We start from the raw sequence: 19,703 nt of genomic DNA, 5'->3' as shown, positions 1-19,703 counted from the left end.
TTACCTTCACTTTAAGTACAGATATGCTAAAACTTCTAAAAATTTGGAAAATCTAGAGAAAGAACAGACCAAGGAAATGAAAAATAGAGGATAATAGTTGAGTTTCTTCTCTCTACTTTTTTCAGAATTCATCTCTCACTTTTTTCCCTCTCATTTCTATCTCTCATTTCCTCTTCCCTTCCCTTGACCAAAATTAACATTTACTGAGCACTTTTTATTTGCTGAGCATTTTACATCTATGAGATACACTTTTCTTCATTCTACATTTAAAGAACCTAAGATACACAGAAGTATGACAACGGACAACTGAAGAGAATGTGAATAAACAATGGCCTTCTGAGGATTACAGAAGAAATTCTTGTCTATATGTAGAGAGATTATATCCTATGAATTTCAGAAACCATATGTATGTATTAAATATTCCCCTATTGATATTAAATATTATATATTTACATAATATTTTATTCCTATAACATTTATTGAGCATTTATCATGGGCCAGGCACTATTTCAAGTATTTTATAGGTATTATCTTATTCAATCTACTCAAAAACTCTATAAGATAGATATCTTTATTCCCATATGAGAGATGAGAAAAAATGAGACATAAGGTGTTTATGTCACCAATGGGAGGATACTTAGCTAATAAGTAGGAAGTCAGGAATTAAATCAGCAAGTCTAATTCCAGAGACCACCATTCAAAGGCCCGTTTCCCTAGTGTGAGTTTGAAGTGCAAAAAACATCCAATAGCACTCCAAGGAAAGTCCTCTAATTATGAGATTTGCTCTAGTATATTTACAACCACCTTCCTATATGCCCCATCCAATTCCAAAACACATAGGCCCACATTCTAGAGATTCACAAAACCTTATATTTAGGTATGCCAACAGAAAGGAGTAAGACAAATGTAAAAGGCTGTTTTTATTCTGTAGGCCACTATCTATCTGGCTAATGAAAACCACCATCCCTTTTCCATTCCTTTCCTAGTCAAATTAAGTTAACTAACCTCAATAAAAAGGCAATCTGTTATAGAACATAAGTGAAACCCTATTTCGAATGGATTGTCACAGAGGGTGTTAAAGCAACATGTAGAGATCTAGCTAACACATTTTAGCTATGCAGAGAAAGACACAAAAGAATTCCACTCAATGTCTAAGTTCTGCTATACTAGAACGGCAGTAAACAAAATAAACAAGTAAGACTTCAGCATAATCTTTTTATGGCATAAACGTATTCTGAGCCAACCACACCCTAGAATCACTGAGACAACCACAGAAACTCAAAAGAAACTCAAAACAAATATCATGACTTAATTCACTCTGCATTTAAAGATAGATTTTTTTAAAAAGTTGGCTCACTCAAATCTGCAGATTGGATGGAGTAATAGAGATACAGTTATATCAACAGCCCCTTGAGAAAACAGGAACAGAAAATTAGGAAGCCTGCCCTAATCTCACTTAAAACACACATTCTGAGTCAGTTAGACTTCATTCAGAATTCCGGCACTGCTCCAGCACTGCTACTATAGTTTCTCTGTTTTTTCATTAGTAAAATAGAATAACAGCACTCATTTTTGGATAAAATAGAACAATGTGTAGAAATATATTTAAAAGTGGAAGTAACTGTAATAACTCTTAGTATTGGTGACATTAAGTTAATTAACATATGTAAAACTGAATAATTATACTACTAGAAGTTGTAGTTAATAGTAATATAGTTTGGCAAATAATAAGGGCTGTAAGTAAATGACAGCTCTTATTACTAGAGCTCACATAAATAATATAATTGCCTTTCCAAATGTTTGCTGACCAATTTGAAGATATTTACAAATTTTCAAGACAAATGTCTTCCAGCAAGTCAGCTATGCTCCTCTGAATGTCCACAGTATTTTCACAATTAAAATGCAAAATTATTTTAGCTGTTTCTCATAGTTAACACAAATTTTGCCTGTTTTTTTTCTGGAAACAAATAGAATAGAAAGGAAGAACTGACTACAATATACATTTTCTAACCTTTAAAATTGGTTTTAGACTGTTCTAAAAAGTATATTACCCTCAGAGATAATATATACACCACCAGTACTAGTTTATGGAGCAGTTTTGAGTGAACTCGTCAGTAATGACATATGGCCAATTTTTCACTTGTGAAGTGTCAGGTTTCCTCCATTGGAATCCACGTTTCTGCCAAAGCAGTAGCCTACAATTTTGTTCTCCCCAGGGACTAATCCCACTCACCCTTCTCATCTTTTTCTCCCATAAATGCTCAAATGCTTTTCAGTACATGTTTGATTTGCAGGAAACTGATATTACATGTGTTAGAGATACATATATCACTTCGCTTGCCATGTCTAGTAATTAGCAATCTTGAAAAGTTGTGCTTCAGGGACTGAACAGAGTGTACTGTCTAACTTAACACGAATGAAAGGGAAAATTGGCTTTGTTTCTTCATTTATAGCTTTCCCTCAGGTACCATCCATCACATTTCTTCCTGGATCTCCCTTTAGAGTTTCCTGAGTCTCTGTGCTGATTCTTTAATAACGGTATCCATTACCTTAGTCAGTTTCTAATATCTTACCCTTTTCACTGTTATATTCACACTATATTTTCAATATAGTATACACCATAAAACATATGACTTTATTTTTTTCTGTGACATAATGATATATTATTTTCTGATGAGAGAAAAGCAATAACATGATCAAAAACTAAATAGTTCCAAAACTATTTTGACTTTTAAATATTGTGTATGTGTATTATGGACAATGATATATGTACCATTCTAATTTGGACTGTTATTGAAATTTATTTGCATTTCCTCAGGAAAAGGTCAGGGAACAAACAGCTATGGATTAGGCTTTAGTGAACTGGTAAGTTCCTGACATTGTACAAAAAAATTTAAGTCTCTCTCTGTGTGTGTGTGTGTGTGTGTGTGTGTGTGTGTGTGTGTGTGTGTATGTGTATGGATATGTATATTTTCTGGGAAAGGATTCATAGTATTTATGAGACTCTCAAAGGGGTCTGTGAACTACAGAAGTTTAAGAGCTACTAGTCTGAAACATATGGGGCAAAAGTAAAAAATGATTAACAGTGAAATATTATGTTATAGTTTTTTAAATAAAAAGATCTACAGCTAATCAATTAAAAGGTTGTCCTGCACTAAACAGAGTAAAAAATCACTGAGAAGAAAAATTGAAAAAATGGGGGAAAATAATCTCTCAAAGGAGTTCTCTAACATGTGTCTTTTTCACACATGATACAAGTCTTATAAAGGAAGTACCTACTTGTTCACCTGGAAGTCCTGGGAGTCCAGGATGTCCTTTGAGACCCTGTAAAAGAATAAGTGGAGACATGCTATGAAAAGTAAACTCATATAAGCCAAATAACGAAACATAGGTTGCAAGTTGCCTTATATCCCAACTTTTGGTTTCCTCATCAATACAAATTTAATTGTTACTAATTTATTTCTTATTAAATTTAATCTATTTAATAAGAATTACTTTTTTATTAAATAACAAATTAATTCTTATTAATAATTTAATCTTGCATGTTATTTTAATGACTTGTTATTATCAACTAAAATGGTAGCATAGTACTGAATAGAGACTAAAGCACAGTATCTTTTATAAAAGGCTCATATCTAGCAATGGATATGTTAAGTTTGCTGAAGCTTTTAAAAAGTTAGTTTTAGTTGAATAATGCTAAGACAAATGGCCTCAGACATAATCTGTTTGTAATTATTGAAAAACTGGATCATATCCAGGCAGTTCCTCTAACCCAAATCATTGTCATAACACCCCATGAATGAGGTAACTCAAAAAATCATGAGGCTGCTTACAGGTTCATCAAAAGGGGTTCTATAAAGTTGTCTAGGGAATTAGTAACAAAGAATATTTTCCAAATAATAGAAGCAAAAGAAAATCTTAATCTCTATAAATTAACACCCAAAGCTATAAAACAGACAATATCCTTCTTCCTCAAGAAAGATATAGGAGCAAAATGAAGGAAACTAAAAGAAAGGACGGCAAGAATGAAATAAAGAAAAATTTTGGAGCTTATTTGTACAGTTCTACATAAAAATCAGTGATTTGATCTACTGTTTACCAAAGGATTTTGGTGCATATAAAGAACAAAAGAAATTCCTTTTTTTAAGGACTTAAAATATAATTCAAAAGCCTGAAATAAATCATAGTTTATGAATATCAAAATTTTCCAATTAATATACTGCAAACTAAAGACAAATTTCCTGGGTTTCAGAATATAGCCTAATGGAGTGAAAGAATTACTCAGTATTAATCACTGAGGGTTTATCAGAAGAGATGAATTTGGATTAATGGATTAGAGAAGGGAATGACGCTTTGGTTGAAAAACGTCATTTAGAAGAGGTGCCTATTTGAAAACTAAAGGAATGATTTCAACAGCTTTTGCGATGTTAAACTTAAAACAGTTTAACTGTTTTTACATTTTTAAAGGGAGTTCAAGATTAGCCTAATTACATAATATATTACATATTGTGCTCAGTTGCCCAAATGTTTACACAAAATTCCACAAGTAAAAATATCCACAAAGCTAAGTTTTTTCACTTTTCACAACAGGAGATAAGAAACATCCTCAGCGCTAAGACAGTGGTGGTGGCTCCCTGGGATGAGGCAGCAGCTCTAGGAGGGTGTGAGCTGGAAGTTTCCTGGAGGATGACAAATAAAGAGCCAGGGTAGGAGGCTCATAGGTTACAGAGACTCTGCCATGAGCCTATTTCCTTTTCCTATTTTTTTTAAAGTGTGTGTTTATTTTATTTACTTATTTTAAATTCTGTGAACCCTTGAGTCTAGCTACATGCTTGATTTTCTTTGGCCAACACCTGTTTTCAGATCAGAGTTAGTTTCCTCCCTAGCCTATAATGAAACAAAATGCAATCGTGGCACAATTTTATTTTAGCTTATTTTCCCCAAATCACTCCATAATAGTGAACTATGTGTATATATGTTAATCACGGTATCTTTTTTATGCACACTTCTCTTTAAAGGGATTCTTCTTCATTCAGAGACCCTGACAAGGTGGCAGCACCATGCAGTCATGATCTGTTTTTTATGAACTTACTCCTTCCCCACCTCAGCCCCAGGACTTGACAGTTAATCTAAGGGAGGACAATATAAGTCAGGCCAGTAGCCTATAAAATGACTTGGAATAAAGAGTTTTATTTAAATAAAAACAAGCTGGGCCAGGCAAATGGCATTCCTGTAGTCCAGCTACTCAAGATGCTGAGGTGGGAGGGTTGCTTGAGCCCAGGAGCTAAAGTCCAGTCTGGGCAATATAGCACCCTCTAAAAAAAAAAAAAAAAAAAAAAAAAAAGAGAGAGAGAGAGACAAGCTGGGCCAATAAAAATCTCTTTTTTAAAAAAATGAAGTTGATTAAAACAACAACAATAGAAAAATGCAAGTACTTAACAGTGGGGGTAGGAGGGAGCTGGAAAGATTCACAAAGAAAGACTAAGAGGAAGAGTAGGGTCGCTGAGATGCTACAGGAAAGCCAAAGTATACACAAAAATTAAAATTGAAATTATGTTAAGACAGTTGTCAGAGGACAAGATAACACAAAAAAGCAGATGCAGAGAAAGTAGATAAGTACTGGTAGAAAAGTACAATAAAAGATTCACAAACTAATGCTGCTAAGATAAGCTGCTTTGAATCAGTGTGTATGTCAGACCAAGTCATATTACAGTACCTAGTTTTAGATTCCATGGGATCCTTGTTTCCTTATTGCTGCAGACAAGATTGAAATAACTCACTCTTTTCCTTGAAATATCCTAAGTCTCCTTTTTTTTTTTTTTTTTTTTTGAGGCAGAGTCTCGCTCTATCCCTCAGGCTGGAGTGCAGTGGCACGATCTCGGCTCACTGCAAGCTCCGCCTCCCGGGTTCGCGCCATTCTCCTGCCTCAGCCTCCAGAGTAGCTGGGACTACAGGCGCCCGCCACCACGCCCGGCTATTTTTTTTTTTCTGTATTTTTAGTAGAGACGGGGTTTCACTGTGTTAGCCAGGACGGTCTCGATCTGACCTCGTGATCTGCCCGCCTCGGCCTCCCAAAGTGCTGGGATTACAGGCGTGATCCACTGCGCCCTGCCAAAATATCCTAAGTCCCCTTTCTACGCAATCCGAAGAGCCTAAGTAAAGCAATTTTTGTTTGTTTGCTTTACTGATAATAACAATGAACAGATCAAGCCATCTTGATCTGTTCTAGATCCAGTTTTACCACAAACTAGCCATATTGTGAACCTCAATGTCTTAATTTGTAAAATGACAGCATTCAATTAAATTATTGCTAATTTTTTATTGCTTAAATCCTGTGAATACTGGAGTCTATCAGAAAGTAACTACTTTTTTCAATGTAGCTGTCACTGAATAAAAAACAAAGCAGATATAAGAGTTACTTCAGGAAGGCCAGGCGCAATGGCTCACGCCTGTAATCCCAGCACTTTGGGAGGCAGAGGCAGGTGGATCATCTGAGGTCAGTAGTTCCAGACCAGCCTGGCCAACATGATGAAACCCGTCTCTATTAAAAATACAAAAAAATTAGCCAGGTGTGGTGGCGTTTTCCTGTAATCCCAGCTACTTGGGAGGCTGAGACAGGAGAATTGCTTGAACCCAGGAGGCAGAGGTTGCAGTGAGCGAGATTGCGCCACTGCACTCTAGCCTGGGTGACAGAGCAAGACTCCATCTCAAAAAAGAGTTACTTCAGGCTTGGAGACATAGGAAGGAAGAATTCACGTAAGGTCAGTGGACATATCAGGCTCCCACGGGGCACTTCTTTAATGCTCTAAAACAAAGATGGGACTCTGGAGTGGGCAAAATGGAAGAGAGTGGGTTGGGTAGGAGGCTAGTATGACAGTCTAGGTCAAAGATAATTATAAGTTAGCCTAGGGTAGTAGAGTAAAAATGATACCTAAGCCCTTGAAAAAGCTTAAGCTTAATTTAAGTTACTGTACTCACTGTGGTGTCCCCAGTGCCTGGTACATAGTTGTTGCTTATTAATTAACTGGTGGACAGACATGGATGGATGAATGAATGAATGGATGAGTGAATGAAAAGACTTGGATGAATTTAAGAATCACTTAGGTAGAAAATAGATTCTATGTATTTAATATGGTAACTCTATTATCCGAATGTTGAAATGAAAGGTGATAAAGACTTCCTTTTTGTTATTTTAAAATATATATTTGTAATATACTGAAGTTATCTCCACTATTATATAAAGACTTTCATTTATTCCCATATGCCTCATTTATTTTCTACTTAAAAACTAGTCTGTAAAGTTTTTAAAAGCAAAGGGGATAGATACATTCCTTGGAAAACTGCCTACATGCAAGCTTTGGCATAGCTCCAATCTAAGGATTTTATTTTAAAAGTTAGTATTTGAGTCATTATTTTCTATACTCATACAGGAAGAATAACAAAAAAGTTTCCATAACTAGCATATGATTTTTCTCTGATTAGCATTCTGAAAACTGAATACATTCCTTAAGGAATGACAATAGGAAAATTTACAAATTGTTTCAATTCAGATTTAAAACACATTACAATGAATTACAGAATTGTCTTTAATTTTTGTTGTAATATAAAATCAGCTTACAAAGGAGGGCAGAGCAAGATGGCAAAATAGAAGCTTATGCTATTCATCCCCTCTCCATCACTGGAACATCAAATTTTAACAACTATCCACACACAGAAAACCACAGTCACAAGAAGCAAAAATCAGGTGAGCAAGAGCAATCACAGTACCTGGTTTTAACTTCATATTGTGGAAAGAGGCACTAAGGAGGACAAGAGATACAATCTTGAATAGTGAATGCCACCCCTCCCCCATCTCCCCTGGCAGCAGCCCTGCAGTGTGGAGAGAGAATCTGTGCACTCTAGGAAGGGAAAGCCCAGTGACTGGGAAACTTTACATTGAACTCAGTGCTTCCCTGGCACAGCGGGAGGATTTGGACCAGCCCTAGCCAGAAGGGAATCGCACATCCTCAAGGAACTTGAGTTTCTTGGCAAGCCTTACCACCATGGGCTGAAGTACTCTGGGGTCCTAGGTAAACTTCAAAGGCTGTCTAGGACACGACAACTGCAAATCCTAGGCTATTCCTAGTGCTAGGCTGGGCTTACAGCCAGTGAACTAAGGGTGGAATGTGAACTAAGGAGACAACAGCTGGCATGGCTAATGGAGTGTGAGCACCATTCCTTCCCCAAGCCCAGGCAGTGCAGCTCATAACAAGGAAAGTGACTCTTCCCTTCTACATAAGGAGAGAAGAGTGAAGAGTAAAGAGGACTTTGTTTTGCATCTTGGATACCAGCTCAACCACAGTGTAATAGAGCACCAAGCAGAGACGTGAGGCCCCCATTTGAGGCCCTAGCTCTGGGATAACATTTCTAGACGCACTCTGGGTCAAAAGGGAACTTGCTGCTTTGAAGGGAAGGGTCTAGTACTGGCAGGATTCATCACCTGTTGACCAAAGAGCCCTTGGGCCCGGAATAACCACCAATGATACCCAATGAGTGTGCTGTGGGCCTTGGGCTCTGAAACATGCTGGCCTTCAGGGGTGGTCCAGTACATTCCAGCTGTGGAGGTCACAGTGAAAGACTCCTTTTGTTTGAGAAAAGCAAAGGGAAAAAGAGACGGGATTTTGTCTTGCACCCTATGTACCAGCTTGGCCACAGTAGGGTAGGGCAATTAGCAGGCTCTTGGGGTCCTTGTGACCAGGACTAGGATCTTACACAGCATTTCTGGACCGTCCCTACTGTGCTGAAGGATGAGTCACAGTCCTGGCAGCATTCAACACAAGCTGATGGAAGAGAGCCCTTGGCCTTTAAGTAAACATTGGTGAAAGCCTAGCAGAAACCCCCATGGACTAGTGGTGGTGGCCACAGGGAAGGACTCATCTGCCTGGGGAAATTGCTGGGAAGAGTAGGAAGGACTCTGTATTATACTTTGAATGGGAGTTTAGCCATAGTAGAGTAGAACAGCAGGTAAGTTGCTAATGTCTTTGACTTCAATCACTGGCTCCCACACAGCATCCTTGGACACACCCTGGGCCTGGGGAAAACTCATCACTATGAAGGGAAGGGCTTTGGGTGAGGCCCAGTAGCTCATGTCTGGCCCAGCACAGTTCCAGTGGTGACGGCCACAGGGTGCCTGTATCACCACACCCACAGTTCCAGCTGGCCCAGCAAAGAGAGAGAGAGAGAGAGGAGAGACTCCATTTGTTTAGAAGAAATTAAGGGAAAAGAACAAGAATCTCTGCTTGGTAATCCAGAGAATTCTTTCAGATTTTATGTAAGACCACCAAGGCAGTACCTCTACAAAAACCACAGCGATATTGGGCTTGGGGCCCAAGTCCCTTCAAACACTTGGAAAGCCTTCCCAAGAAGGACAGGCACAAACAAGCCCAGACTATGAAGACTACAACAAATACCTAACTCTTCAATGCCCAAACACCAATGAACATCTACAAGTAACAACACCACCACAAAAACATGATCTCACCAAATGAACTAAATAAGGCACGGGGCCAATTCTTGAGAAACAGAGAAATATGACCTTTCAAACAGAGAATTCAAAATAGCTGTTTTGAGGAAACCCAAAGAAATTCAAGATAACACAAAGAAGGAATTCAGAATGCTGTCAGAAAAATTTAACAAAGAGATAGAAATAATTAAAAAGACTCAAGCAGAAATTCCACAGCTGAAAAATACAACTGAATGCTGAAGAATGTATCAAAGTCCTTTAAAAGCAGAATTGATCAAGCAGATGAAAGAATTAGTGAGCTTGAAGACAGGCTATTTGACAAAACACAGTCAGAAGAGACAAAAGAAAAAAGAATAAAAAACAATGAAGCACACCTACAAGATGGAAAACAGCCTCAAAAGGGAAAATCTGAGAGTTATTGGCCTTAAAGAGGAAGTAGAGAAAGAGATAGGGGTAGAAAGTTTATTGAAAGGGATAATATCAGAGAACTCCCCAAACCTAGCAAAGATATCAAGATTCAGGTAAAAGAAGGTTATAGATCACCAAGCAGATTTAACCTAAAAAGACTACCTCAAGGTATTTAATAATCAAACTCTCAAATGTCAAAGATTAAAACATGATCCTAAAAGCAGTGAAAGAAAAGAAACAAATAACATACCATGGAGCGGAAATACATCTGGCAGCAGACTTCACAGTGGAAACCATACAGGCCAGCAGAGAGTGGCATGACATATTTAAAGTGCTGAAGGAAAAAAACTTTTACCCTAGAATGGTATATCCAGCAAAAATAGGCTTTAAGCATGAAGGAGAAATAGACTTTCCTAGACAAACAAAAGTTAATGGATTCCATCAACACCAGACCTGTCCTACAAAAAATGCTAAAGGGAGTCATTCAATCAGAAAAAAAAAAGAATGTTACTGAGCAAGAAGAAACCAACTGAAGGTACAAAACTCACTGGAAATAGTAGGTACACAGAAAAACACAGGCTAATATAGCACTGTAATGGTGGTGTGTAAACTTCTCTTGAATTAAGTGGAAAGATTAAATGAAAAACCAATAAAAAATAATAACCACAACTTTACAAGACATAGACAGTATAAAAAGACAAAGAAAAACAACAAAAAGTTTAAAAATGGGGAAATGAAGTTAAGGCATAGAGTTTTTATCAGTTTTCTTTTTACATGTTTTTTGGTTTATGCAATCAGCATTAAGCTGTCATCAGTTTAAAATAATGGGATATAAGATAGTATTTGCAAGCCTCATGGTAACCTCAAACCAAAAAAACATACAACAGATACATAACAAATAAAAAGCAAGAAATCAAAGCATACTACTAGATAAAAATCACCTTCACTAAATGAAAAACTGGAATGGAGGAAAGAAGGAAGAGAAGACCACAAAACAACCAGAAAACAAATAACAAAATGGCAGGAATAAGTCTCTATTTATCAATAATAACATTGAATGTAAATGGACTAACCTCTCCAATCAAAAGACATAGAGTGGCTGAATGAATGCAAAAACAAGTTCCAATGATCTTTGCCGATAAGAAACACACTTCACCTATATACACATAGACTGAAAATAAAGGGATAAAAAAAGATATTCCATGCCAATGGAAACCAAAAAAGAGCAAGAATAGCTATACTTATATCAGACAAAACAGATTTCCAAACAAAAACTATAAGATGAGACAAAGGTCATTATATTATAACAAAGGGGTCAATTCAGTGAGAGGATACAATGATTGTAAATATATATGCACTAAAGCACCCAGATAAATAAAGAAAACATTACTGGAGCTAAAGAGAGAGATAGACCCTACTACAATAATTGCTGGAGACTTCAATACCTCCACTTTCAGCAGGACTGGGACTGGTTAGTCAGTGGGTGCAGCCCATGGAGGGCAAGCAGAAGCAGGGTGGGGTGTTGCCTCACCCAGGAAGAGCAAAGGGTCAGGGAACTCCCTCCCCTAGCCAAGGGAAGCCATGAGGGACTATGCCTTGTGGGAGAGAGCTATCCAGACAAGATACTATGCTTTTCCCACGGTCTGTGAAACCTGCAGACCAGGAGATTCCCTCGGACGCCTACACCACCAAGGCCCTGGGTTTCAAGCACAAAACTGGGCGGCCATTTGGGGAGACAACGAGCTAGCTGCAGGAATTTTTTTCATACCCCAGTGGCACCTGGAACGCCAGTGAGACAGAACTGTTCACTCCCCTGGAAAGGAGGCTGAAGCCAGGGAGCCAAGTGGTCTAGTTCAGTGGATTCCACCCCCACAGAGCCCATGAAGCTAAAATCCACTGGCTTGAAATTCTTGCTGCCAGCACAGCAGTCTGATATCGACCTGGGATGCTTGAGCTTGGTGGGGAGAGGGGTGTCCACCATTACTGAGGCTTGAGTAGGTGGTTTTCCCCTCACAGTGTAAACAAAGCTGCTAGGAAGTTCAAACTGGGTGAAAGCTGCTATCGCCAGACTGCCTCTCTAGATTACTCCTCTCTGGGCAGGGCATCTCTGAAAGAAAGGCAGCAGCCCCAGTCAGGGACTTATAGATAAAACTCCCTGGGTCAGAGCACCTGGGGGAAGGGGTGGCTGTGGGTGCAGCTTCAGCAGACTTAAACATTCCTGCCTCCTGGCTCAGAAGAGAGCAACGGATCTCCCAGCACAGCACTCGAGCTCTACTAAGGGATAGACTGCCTCCTCAAGTGGGTCCCTGACCCCCATGCCTCATGATTGAGAGACACCTCCCAGCAGGGGTCGACAGACACCTCATACAGGATAGCTCCAGCTGGCATCTAGTGGGTGCCCCTCTGGGACAAAGCTTCCAGAGGAAGGAGCAGGCAGCAATCTTTGCTGTTCTGCAGCCTTCACTGGTGATACCCAGGCAAACAGGGTCTGGAGTGGACCTCCAGCAAACCCGCAGCAGAGGGATCTGACTGTTAGAAGGAAAACTAACAAACAGAAAGAAATAGCATCAAAACCAACAAAAAGGATGTCCACACAAAAACTCCATCTGAAGGTCACCAACATCAAAGACCAAAGGTAGATAAATCCACAAAGATCAGGAAAAACCAGTGCAAAAGGGCAGAAAATTCCGAAAACCAGAACACCTCTTCTCCAAAGGATCACAACTCCTCGCCAGCAAGTGAACAAAACTGGATGGAGAATGAGTTTGACAAATTGACAGAGGTAGGCTTCAGAAGGTGGGTAATAACAAACTCCTCCAAGCTAAAGGAGCATATTCTAACCTAATGCAAGGAAGCTAAGAACCTTGAAAAAAGGTTAGAGGAATTGCTAACTGGATTAACCAGTTTAGAGAAGAACATAAATGACCTGATGGAGCTGAAAAACACAGCACAAGAACTTGGTGAAGCATAGACAGTATCAAGAATCAAACCAATCAAGCAAAAGAGGATATCAGAGATTGAAGATCAGTTTAATGAAATAAAGCGTGAAGACAAGATTAGAGAAAAAAGAATGAAAAGGAAATGAACAAAGCCTCCAAGAAATATGGGACTATGTGAAAAGACCAAACCTACGTTTGATTGGTGTACCTAAAAGTGACAGGGAAGATGCAACCAAGTTGGAAAACACTTTTCAGGACATTATGCAGAACTGCCCCAACCTAGCAAGACAGGCCAACATTCAAATTCAGGAAATACTGAGAACACCACAATGATACTCCTTGAGAAGAGCAACCCCAAGGCACATAATTGTCAGATTCACCAAGGTTGAAATAAAGGAAAAAATGCTAAGGACAGCCAGAGAGAAAGGTCAGGTTACTCACAAAGGGAACCCCATCAGACTAACAGCAGATCTCTCTGTGGAAACCCTACAAGACAGAAGAGAGTGGGGGCTAATATTCAGCATGCTTAAAGAAAATAATTTTCAACCCAGAATTTCATATCCAATCAAACTAAGCTTCATAAATGAAGGATACATAAAATCCTTTATAGACAAGCAAATGGTGAGAGATTTTGTCACCAACAGGCCTGCCTTACAAGGAGGAAACATTAAATATGGAAAGGAAAAATCAGTACCAGCCACTGAAAAAACATACCAAATTGTAAAGACCATCAACACCATAAAGAAACTGCATCAATTAATGGGCAAAATAACCAGCTAGCATCATAATGACAGGATCAAATTCACACATAACAATATTAACCTTAAATGTAAATGGGCTAAATGCCCCAATTAAAAGACACAGACTGGCAAATTGGATAAAGAGTCAAGACCCATCGGTGTGCTGTATTCAGGAGACAAATCTCATGTGCAAAGACACACATAGGCTCAAAATAAAGGGATAGAGGAATATTTACCTAGCAAATGAAATCAAAAAAAGGAAGGGTTGCAATCCTAGTCTCTGGTAAAACAGACTAAACCAACAAAGATCAAAAAAGACAAAGAAGGGCATTGCATAATGGTAAAGGGATCAATGCAAAAAAAGAGCTAACACTTCTAAATATACATGCACCCAATACAGGAGCACCTGGATTCATAAAGCAAGTTCTTAGAGATCTACAAAGAGACTTAGACTCCCACACTGTAATAGTGGGAGACTTTAACACCCCACTGTCAATATTAGACAGATCAACGAGACAGAAAATTAATAAGGATATTTAGGACTTGAACTCAGCTCTGGACCAAGCAGACCTAATAGACATCTACAGAACGCTGCACCCCAAATCAACAGAATCTACATTCTTCTCAGCACCACATCACACTTATTCCAAAATTGACCACATAATTGGAAGTAAAACACTCCTCAGCAAATGCAAAAGAACAGAAATCATAACAGTCTCTCAGACTACATGGAAACTGAACAACCTGCTCCTGAAAGACTACTGGGTAAATAACAAAATTAAGGCAGAAATAAATAAGTTCTTTGAAGCCAATGAGAACAAAGACACAATGTACCAGAATCTCTGGGGCACAGTTAAGCAGTGTTTAGAGGGAAATTTATAGCACTAAATGCTATAGGGAAAGATCTAAAATCAACACCCTAACCTCACAATTAAAAGAACTAGAGATGCAAGAGCAAACAAATTCAAAAGCTAGCAGAAGACAAGAAATAACTAAGATCAGAGAAGAACTGAAGGAGATAGAGACACGAAAAACTCTTCAAAAAATCAATGAATCTAGGAGCTGGTTTCTAAAAAAAGATCAACAAAATAGGTAGACCACTAGCCAGACTAATAAAGAAGAAAAGAGAGAAGAATCAAATAGACACAATAAAAATGGTAAATGGGATATCATCACCGATCCCACAGAAATACAAACTACCATCAGAGAATACTATAAACACCTCTACACAAATAAACTAGAAAATCTAGAAGAAATTGATAAATTCCTGGACACATACACCCTCCCAAGACTAAACTAGGAAGAAGTCAAATCCCTGAATAGATCAATAACGAGTTCTGAAATTGAGGCAGTTATTAATAGCCTACCAACTAAAAAAAGCCCAGGACCAGATGAATTCACAGCCGAATTCTACCAGAGGTACAAAGAGGAGCTGGTACCATTCCTTCTGAAACTATTCCAAACAATAGAAAAAGAGGGACTCCTCCTTAACTCATTTTATGAGGCCAGCATCATCCTGATACCAAAACCTGGCAGAGACACAAGAATAAAAGAAAATTTCAGGCCAATATCCTTGATGAATATTGATGCAAAAATACTCAAAAAAATACTTGCAAACTGAATCCAGCAGCACATCAAAAAGCTTATCCACCATGATTAAGTCAGCTTCATCCCTAGGATGCAAGACTGGTTCAACATACACAAATCAATCAATGTAATCCATGACATAAACAGAACCAATGACAAAAACCACATGATTATCTCAATAGAGGCAGAAAAAGCCTTCAATAAAATTCAACAGCCCTTCATGCTAAAAACTCTCAGTCAACTAGATATTGATGGAATGTATCTCAAAATAATAAGAGCTATTTATGACAAACCCACAGCCAATATCATACTGAATGAGTAAAAGCTGGAAGTATTTCCTTTGAAAACCGGCACAAAACAAGGATGCCCTCTCTCACCACTTCTATTCAACATAGTATTAGAAGTTCTGACCAGGGAAATCAGGCAAGAGAAAGAAATAAAGCATAATCAAATAGGAAGAGAGGAAGTCAAATTGTCTCTGTTTGCAGATGACATGATTGTATATTTAGAAAACCCCATCATCTCAGCCCCAAATCTCCTTAAGCTGATAAGCAGCTTCAGCAAAGTCTCAGGATACAAAATCACTGTGCAAAAATCACAAACTTTCCTATACACCAATAATAGACAAACAGCCAAATCATGAGTGAACTCCCATTCACAACTGCTACAAAGAGAATAAAATACCTAGGAATACAACTTACAAGGGATGTGAAAGACCTCTTCAAGGAGAACTACAAACCACTGCTCAAGGAAATAAGAGACAACACAAACAAATGGAAAAACATTCCATGCTCATGGATTGGAAGAATCAATATCATGAAAATCGCCATACTGCCCCAAGTAATTTATAGATTCAATGCTATCCCCATTCAAGCTATCATTGACTTTCTTCACAGAATTAGAAAAAACTACTTTAAATTTCATATGGAAACAAAAAAGAGCCCTATGGCCTAGACAATCCTAAGCCAAAAGAACAAAGCTGGAGGCATCACGCTACCTGACTTCAAACCATACTATAAGGCTACAGTAACCAAAACAGCATGGTACTGGTACCAAAACAGATATATATATGTGTGTGTGTGTGTATATATATATATATATATATGTGTATACACATATATATATACACACACACACATATATATATACATATATATGTGTGTATATATATATATATATATATAAGTGGAACAGAACAGAGGCCTCAGAAATAACACCATACATCTACAACCAGCTGATCTTTGACAAACCTGACAAAAACAAGCAATGGGGAAAAGATTCCCTATTTAATAAATGGTGTTGGGAAAACTGGCTAGCCATATGCAGAAATCTGAAACCAGACCCCTTCCTTACACCTTATACAAAAATTAACTCAAGATGGATTACAGACTTAAATGTTAGACCTGAAACCATAAAAGTCCTAGAAGAAAGCCTAGGCAATACCATTCAGGACATAGGCATGGGCAAAGACTTCATGACTAAAACACCAAAAGCAATGCCAACAAAAGCCAAAATTGACAAATGGGATCTAATTAAACTAAAGAGCTCTGCACAGCAAAAGAAACTATCATCAGAGTGAACAGGCAACCTACAGGACAGGAGAAAATTTTTGCAATCTATCCGTCTGACAAAGGGCTAATATCCAGAATCTACAAGAAACTTAAACAAATTCACAAGAAGAAAACAGATAACCCCATCAAATTTGTGGGCAAAGGCTATGAACAGAGACTTCTCAAAGGAAGACATTTATGCAGCCAACACACATATGAAAAAAAGCTCATATGGTCATTAGAGAAATGCAAATCAAAACCACAATGAGATACCATCTCATGCCAGTTAGAATGGTGATCATTAAAAAGCCAGGAAACAACAGATGCTGGAGAGGATGTGGAGAAACAGGAAAGCTTTTACACTGTTGGTTGGAGTATAAATTAGTTCAACTACTGTGAAAGATAGTGTGGCAATTCCTCAAGGATCTAGAACCAGAAATATCATTTGACCCAGCAATCTCATTACTGGGTGTATATCCAAAAGATTATAAATCAGTCTACTATAAAGACACATGCACGCATATGTTTATTGCAGCACTATTCACAATAGCAAAGACTTGGAACCAACCCAAATGCCCATCAATGATAGAATGGATAAAGAAAATGTGGCACATATACACCATGGAATAGTATGCAGCCATAAAAAGATGAGTCCATGTTCTTTGCAGGGACATGGATGAAGCTGGAAACCATCATTCTTAGCAAACTAACACAGGAACAGAAAACAAAACACTGCATGTTCTCACTCAAAAGTGGGAGCTGAACAATGAGAACACATGGACACAGGGAGGGGAACATCACACACCAGGGCCTGTGGGGGTTGGGGGGCTAGGGGAGGGCTAGCATTAGGAGAAATACCTAATGCAGATGACAGGTTGATGGGTGCAAACCACTATGGCACGTGTATACCTATGTAACAAACCTGCACATTCTGCACATGTATCCCAGAACTTAAAGTATAATTTTAAAAAAATTAAAAAAAGAAAACTGCAGGCCAATATCTCTGATAAATATTGATACAAAAATCCTCAACAAAATACTCACAAACTGAATTCAACAATACATTAAAAAGATGACTCATTATGACCAAGTGGGATTTATCTCAGGGATGCAAGGATGATTCAACACACACAAATCAATCACTGTGATATATCATATCAACAGAATGAAGGTCAAAAACCATATTATCATTTCAATTAATGCTGAAAAGGCATTTGATAAAGTTCAACACCCCTTCTTGATAAAAAAAAAATACCCTCAAAAACTGGATATAAAAGGAATATACCTTTTCATAATAAAAGCCATATATGATAGACCCACAGCTAGTATCATTCTGAATGGGAAAATACTGAAAGCTTTTCCTATTAGATCTGGAACACGACAAGGATGCCCACTTTCTCCACTGTTATTCAACATAGTACTGAAAATCTTAACTAGAGCAATCAGACAACAGAAAAAAAATAAAGGGCATCCAAATTGGAAAGGAAGAAGCTAAATTATCCTTGTTTGCAGATGACATGAAGTTATAGCTGGTAAAACCTAAAGATTCCACCAACAAAACAAAACCTATTAGAACTGGTAAACAAATTCAGTTAAGTTGTAGTATACAAAATCAACATACAAAAATCAGTAGCATTTCAATATGCCAATAATGAACAATTGGAAAAAGAAATTTAAAAAGCAATCCCATTTACAATAGCCACACATAAAATAAACTAGGAATTAACCAAATAAGTAAAAGATCTCTATAATAAAAACTATAAAACACTGATGAAAGAAATTGAAGAGGACACCAAAAAATGGAAAGGTATTCCATGTTCATGAATTGGAAGAATCAATATTTTTAAGAAGTCCATACTGCCCAAAGTAATCTACAGATTCAATACAATCTGTATCAAAATACCAGTAATATTCTTCACAGAAATAGAAAAAAGCAATCCTAAAATTTATGTGGAACCACAGAAGACCCAGAATAGCCAAAGCTATCCTGAGCAAAGAGAACAAAACTGGAGGAATCACATTACCTGATTTCAAATTATACTGCAAAGCTACAGTAACCAAAACAGCATGGTACCAGCATAAAAACAGACACACAGACAAAAGTAACAGAATAGAGAACCCAGAAATAAATCCACACACCTACAGTGAACTCATTTTCGACAAAGTTGCCAAGAACAGACATTGAGGAAAAGACACTCTTCAATAAATTGTGCTGGGGAAACTGGATATCCATATGTAGAATAATGAAACTTGATCCCTATCTCTTGCCTTGTACAAAAATCAATTCAAAATAGATTAAAGACTTAAATCTAAAACCTCAAACTATGAAACTACTACAAGAAAATATTGGGGAACCTCTCCAGGACATTGGTCTGGGCAAAGATTTCTTCAGTAATACCTCACAAGCACAGCCAGCCAAAGCAAAAATGAACAAATGGGATTGCATCAAGTTAAAAAGTTTCTACACAGCAAAGGAAACAATCAACAAAGTGAAGAAACAACCCAGAAAATAGGAGAAAATATTTGCAAACTACCTATCTCATGAGAGATGAATAACTAGAATGTACAAGGTGCTCAAACAACTCTATAGGAAAAAAAATCAAGTAATCCAATTAAAAATGGGCAAAAGATTTGAACAGATATTTTTCAAAATGAGACAAGGAAATGGTAAACAGGCATATAAAAAAGTGCTCAACATTATTGATCATCAAAGAAATGCAAATCCAAACTACAATCTTACCCCAGTTAAAACGGCTTATATCCAAAAGAATGCTGGCGAGGATGTGGAAAAAGGAGAACCCTCATACACTATACATGGGAAGGTAAATTAATACAACCATTATGGAAAACAGTTTGGAGGTTCCTCAAAAAAGTAAAAATAAAACTACCACTGGATTTAGCAATCCCACTACTGGGTATATATCCAGAAGAAAAGAAATCAGTGTATCAAAGAGGTATCTGCACTCCCATGTTTGTT

General features: G+C 37.7%; 1 protein-coding gene across 6 annotated transcripts in view; it reads right to left on the bottom strand.

Annotated features, from left to right (window-relative positions):
• COL24A1 (collagen type XXIV alpha 1 chain) overlaps positions 1–19,703 on the bottom strand; it is a 404,239-nt gene that overhangs the window by 307,230 nt on the left and 77,306 nt on the right. For all 6 annotated transcript variants that reach the window (XM_016921775.4, XM_063799997.1, XM_063799993.1 and 3 more), the window contains exon 9: positions 3,280–3,324. In XM_016921775.4, coding sequence (XP_016777264.1) covers positions 3,280–3,324 — 45 coding nt within the window. The remainder of the gene's footprint in view (positions 1–3,279; positions 3,325–19,703) is intronic.

Source organism: Pan troglodytes, chromosome 1 (genome assembly GCF_028858775.2).
Source record: "Pan troglodytes isolate AG18354 chromosome 1, NHGRI_mPanTro3-v2.0_pri, whole genome shotgun sequence".
NCBI lineage: Eukaryota > Metazoa > Chordata > Mammalia > Primates > Hominidae > Pan > Pan troglodytes.
The sequence above is the reverse complement of the archived record's forward strand: the minus strand, read 5'-3'. Positions and strand labels throughout refer to the sequence as shown.